General features: G+C 36.4%; 1 protein-coding gene across 1 annotated transcript in view; it reads left to right on the top strand.

The window, feature by feature from the left end:
- Window positions 1-4,965: 4,965 nt before the first annotated feature.
- The window catches only part of LOC111717121 (kelch-like protein 20), a gene marked incomplete in the record, with an annotated part of 14,109 nt that continues 13,487 nt past the window's right edge, over window positions 4,966-5,587 (top strand). The window contains 1 exon segment of the mRNA XM_023492630.1: window positions 4,966-5,020. Coding sequence (XP_023348398.1) covers window positions 4,969-5,020 — 52 coding nt within the window.

The following is a 5,587-nucleotide window of genomic DNA, read 5'->3' as shown; positions in this document are numbered from 1 at the left end:
ACTCAACTCAACTCCCCCAAAACCCAATAGTCTGCATACTTTTAAAATACAAACACTAGTAAATCCTAAATATTTGATTTTCTTGCATCACAGTATTGGTTTCCGAACTTTTAACATTATTACGTAAAAATCAAACTGAATTACTTTTACATTTCCTCCGGTAAATAAAAAAAATCATGCAACGTTTTCGGATCTTTAAGACCTTGAAATAAAAATAATTCAAATGATTAATAAGTATAAAATCTGAATAAGTTTTGTTGCTAAGCACGGAATAAAACACAAAATTTTAAAGGATTTTGTTTTTAACAAATTGATGAAGTGAAGCAAAAATTTTTATCTACTTTAAATACCTATTCAAACTTATGAGGCTGATGGGGAGGGGGGGGGGGAGTCCAATCTGATAGTAAATTATTGCTTCTTAACAAATGTATGTTATCAAATAACATTTAGTTAGTTTTTTATAGGATTAAGTTTCTATACAATCCTCATTCATTCTTTCGTTTGGTAATAGATATCAATATAAACGTTGAGAAAAGCATCAAAATAATTATAATTTCGAAAATGAAATATTTTTTGTGAATTTTCAAAAGTGAGTATTCCATTATTTTTTAACCCCCCTTTTCACAGAGTTTTGAAATATTTACACTAATTTTTAATTTGATGTTTCGTTGGGTTTAAAAACGTGCATTTCAGAACCATTAAGTAAGTTTATATTGAAATGCAGTTTAAAAGAAGTGTTTTGGAAAAAGACTGAAAGATTATTTGGGCGAGAGCCGGCACATTTAGATGCATGTGAGGTATATTTCAAATACTGAAAAAATAAATATAATTGTGTAACATATTTTAATTTTACAAACTTAGATTTAATCCTAATATATTTCTTTTACACTTAATATTAAATTTGTAGCAAAAACTTATTTTCTTTACAGTGACATCCAATTGTACTCTTAGAAGAATTATATTTCTTTGAAGTATGCTTTTCATTAAGGTGTCCACGGTCCACGGATGACTTATTTTAGAAAATGGATGCACGTGGTAACTTTTTACAGAAAGATCTCAAACTTATTTATTATAAAATAAAGGTCTCAGCTCATATATTAGTCGAATATATTTGTTTGTATGTTAGATATAGCTGGCAAAGCAGCGATGAATGTGCTGAAACTTTTTGAGCGAACCCTTGAGTACCCCATAGGTAACATAGGCTAAAAAAAATCTACGTTTTTTCTTCAAAATTCCAATTTTTTTTAAACGCTGGGCATTTTAGGTAGATATATATTGTAAGCATGGAGAAAGGCTTACTTGTAAATAAGCTTTAATCAACGATAACAGTGAGGCAAATGATAAATCGCCTCTTGTTTAAAGTGTAGAGATATTTTTCTGTTAAAAGATGCAAGCCCAGAAAACATGCTTTTAAGGCATGTTTGAACGCATGGAAAACCAAATTTAAATTCAAGCCAATAGGCTTAAACCACGACTTGAAGCATGGGGGAGGAGGAAATAGGATTGTCCTGGGCTAAAACTGAAATGGAGTTTATAGTAATCACAAAGAATCGGAAAGAGGAGGATTAAATATCATATGAGGCGGAAGAAAGGTGGACAGTCGCTTGTTCGATCAAAAANGATGTTGATCATGAAACCCAAAGTGGGGTGTGTGGGTAAAATGGGACCGGACTTGAATAACTTAATGAGTTCTTTTTTGGTTTTGGTGTTTTTTCTTCGGATACTTTCCCCGGGGGGGAGTGTTTAGTGGATTTGGTGAATCCAGGGACCGGAAGGAGTATCCGAGTAAAACCAAACCAAATAATTTTAGAGGTTGATTCGAGAACTTTCACGTAGTGCATCAGAGAGAAATAACGACCGAATGCTAGTATAAGCACCGGGTACGCGTGGAACTTTTTTCTCATCTGAATTAAATCATTTATTGTTTAGCGATAGTGCTTTTTAGTATATTAAGTACGAATTACCTATTTCAAAATGTTATAAACTATGTGAAAGGAATTATTCAAAGTCCGGCCCATTTCAGATTTATATGAAGAAAAGATCGTCGTTTTGTGACTGAGCCTACCGAATTTGTTCTGAGGACGGAGGAGAACTACGGTAAGAGGGTAGCGAATGAGTACGGGGTTAGTCATGATCAACGTTGAGTTTATTGACGAGTATTTGGACGGAGTTATCATATTTTATATATTGACGGAAATAATATGTAAACTTTTAGTAATGTATTCGTAAGATAATCTCACCCAGTATTGCTATAGACGAAGAGTATATATATGTTTACATGGGTTGATGATGTCTTTATTTTAAGTTTTGAACCTGAGAATCGTGATGTATTGCAGCACAATGTATGGATAGATCGTTGACTGCAATCCAACCGAGGTTACGAGACTAGTATCACCGGGAACAATATATATAGATTATCCGGAAAGATTGAGTGTGAATTTCCTCGAACTGCGTCAAAGGAGGAGGACAGAAAGAGGACAGGTTTACCAGAGGACAGACCGTGTCAGCTACCAACCAAAGTCATGTTCGGGAATGGTTTAAGTTATTGTATCATTATCAGCATCAGACTGGAGAGGAATTCACGTGGTGAATATTTACTACATCGAATCAAGGTACAAGAGGAGGTGGTGAAACTATTGGAGTCATTACCAGTGTGCACAGGGTTAGGAATAAGAGGAGACGTTACTGATATTGAATTCTACTACTCTCTATTGGCTGGAAGAACTGTATCTCTCCAAGGTTATATTGATCTTGCGGCCCTGGCGATCATTTCTGGGTACAACCTGATGGCAAAGAGCATGACGCCGATGGGTGTTCAAGTAATTGGACACACTCTAAACAAGTGCTGCAGTACTGGTGATGGGAAATGGGCTTATGGATGGCAAGAAATCCCTGAATCTCTCCAACTGTATGGTATTGCAGACATCATGTTCGGTCACATTTGTTACAATGTTTTATCCACAATCCTGGTGAGAGATATTTTCCCTGACCCGGAGATCACCTGCAAGTTTTTCAATGTACCTGATCAATGGTTTGCTGTAGCATGGATTCAATGAATTGATCTCCTGGTCTCTGGATGGGATTGAAATCCACAACGTGGATTTTGACAAGGCTAGCTCCAGAGAAGAAATGATCCTGTCACTACGGTACAGATATTCAGCTGAGTCTCCATTAATGGAGGAAAGCCCGGCCAAGGTGAAAATCTGGTGCAAGCTGATAGGAGGATGGCCTTCACTGACAAATGGAGGCTGCAGATACCTCCTCCAAGCTAGGGATAAATTCTTGGAACAAGCACAGGTATTAAAGAAGTCTAAGTTCAAATGGAGATTGGAGGTAACCATGAGGGAGATCACGAGTTCGTTTAAGGAATATGCAAGGTTTGGCCTGAGTAAAGAAGAAATCTTGAGATGTGATTTCCTCGAACCAGCTCCATTCCACTATGGATTGCTCCGACCCAGATCTTGTCCTGTTCCCCCATTGTTCATGAACCCTGAGAAGATCAAGCCTGGAACCATAGGAAAACTTGTGAAGAAGCAGGAACGGAAGATGAAACCCATTATCTTCGAATGGGCTAGGATGAACCCTCACAAGATAGAGAAGATGTTCGAGAGATTAACCAAGGATGAATCCTTCAGAAAGTTCTTGTATGGATCTTATCAGGGTTTAAGAATGATCTACCGGAGGTTACATAACAAGGAGGCGGTCAGGATCAAGGAGTTAGATGACACCTTTATTGACAACATTGCCAGTCAACTAATTGAGGAGGAAGAGCGTGCTCGAAAATCCAGGGAGTTGTATAAGGCAAGGAAGGATCGATGTGAACACCTAAGGAATGTTCTCCGGGCTAAGGATGATGAGGATCAAACCTTATGTCTGGAAGAACTCCCTAGGTTGCCAGATTGGAAACCAAGAAGGAGAGGTCGAAAGAGGGTGCGGTCTAGATCTAGATCTCGAGCTGGTGCGAAGAGGATCAATGTAGAGCTCCAGAATCCTCCAGGACAGGTAATTGCGGAAGATCACTCCAAGGACGTGCAGGAATCAGCTCAGGGTGATCAGGGAACAGAGCAGTATGCAGAAACTCGGGAAATCCGTATGGTAGACCCTGCTGAAGAGGTTGTAGTGATCGAGCTAGAATCAGAGGAAGATCCTGATCTTGTAGGGATTAATGATCCGAAACCTTCATGCAGGAAGATCATGCCAGAGAAGAGGAAGAGCAAGGGTAAGAAGAAAGGGAAGAGGGCTCCGACTCCAGCTAGGACGTACGATGAGATCATAGAATCCGGAACCTACAAGAACTCAGACGATGAATTTGATCTTGAGACTTATTTCTCCGGGGACATTATATAGGTGGCTCAAGGATCGCAGATATACCTGATGTAGCTCTCATAAATTGATATTTTGAATTTTTAAAATTATGTGCTGAAATAATTTATGGAGAGTCTCAAAACTTGTTGCATTTTTTACGTTCAAACCGTGGAGATAGATTATTTAGTCCTGATTACATGCCCAATCCATGATCATTGATCGATCCATTGCGATCATACACATTTATTGCAAAGTTTATATTACTCTAATGATGGTCTTGACTCCAGGATCGCTAAATAGTACATGATAAGTATAGTTGTAAATTTTAAAAAGAAAGATCATGCAAGCACATTAAAAGAATTTATGTTGTTAATAAATATATCGTTTTTTCTGTTAATTGTGTGTTTTATTTAACATGTCCGTCTTATCCGTCGATGTTGATCATGAAACCCAAAGTGGGGTGTGTGGGTAAAATGGGACCGGACTTGAATAACTTAATGAGTTCTTTTTTGGTTTTGGTGTTTTTTCTTCGGATACTTTCCCCGGGGGGGAGTGTTTAGTGGATTTGGTGAATCCAGGGACCGGAAGGAGTATCCGAGTAAAACCAAACCAAATAATTTTAGATACAATTTTCAAAATTTACGAAAATAACTCAGTTTTAAAATGGGGGTTCTGGCTTTACTGCTCATCTCTTCATTAATAGTTTATGCTATAAGTGGAAGGTAAATACTCATTTTTTTCTATGATAATAAAGTTCTTTGCTCAAATATATGTATATTTGTATTGTATATGTATTATGTTTGTATGTTAGCTATGGCTGGTCAAACAGCTGGACTGGCCGAATTGGCTGAAATTAGTTTTTTTTCAAAAATCTATTTTTTTTTAAATCGAACTTTTTATATTCGATTTTTTAAACACAAGCAACAAATTAAAAAAACAAGTAAATTTGTTATTTGGACTGGTTACCTTTCTGAAATAACAAATAGTGACAAATTTAAAAAAATAATGTACAACTAATTATATAAAAGTTTGTACATGTATTTTTAAATAGTAGCCATTAAATAAACATCATTACTTTAAGACTGTACACAAGAAGTGGAAAAATCTCAAAGTCAACCTGGGGATTTTCTGACAAAAAACAGGAACAAATTAAATATTTTATAAAACTATTGTGTGATGTAAAGTTTTGACTGGTTCCGGGATTTATTTAAGTTATTTCCAAAATATTCTTTTTCAATTGAAATAAAAATAAAATTAAAATCAACTATATTTAGGCTTCTGC

Source organism: Eurytemora carolleeae, unplaced genomic scaffold (assembly GCF_000591075.1).
Source record: "Eurytemora carolleeae unplaced genomic scaffold, Eaff_2.0 scaffold2375, whole genome shotgun sequence".
Classification (NCBI taxonomy): domain Eukaryota; kingdom Metazoa; phylum Arthropoda; class Copepoda; order Calanoida; family Temoridae; genus Eurytemora; species Eurytemora carolleeae.
This window is presented reverse-complemented; position numbering and strand designations above follow the sequence as displayed.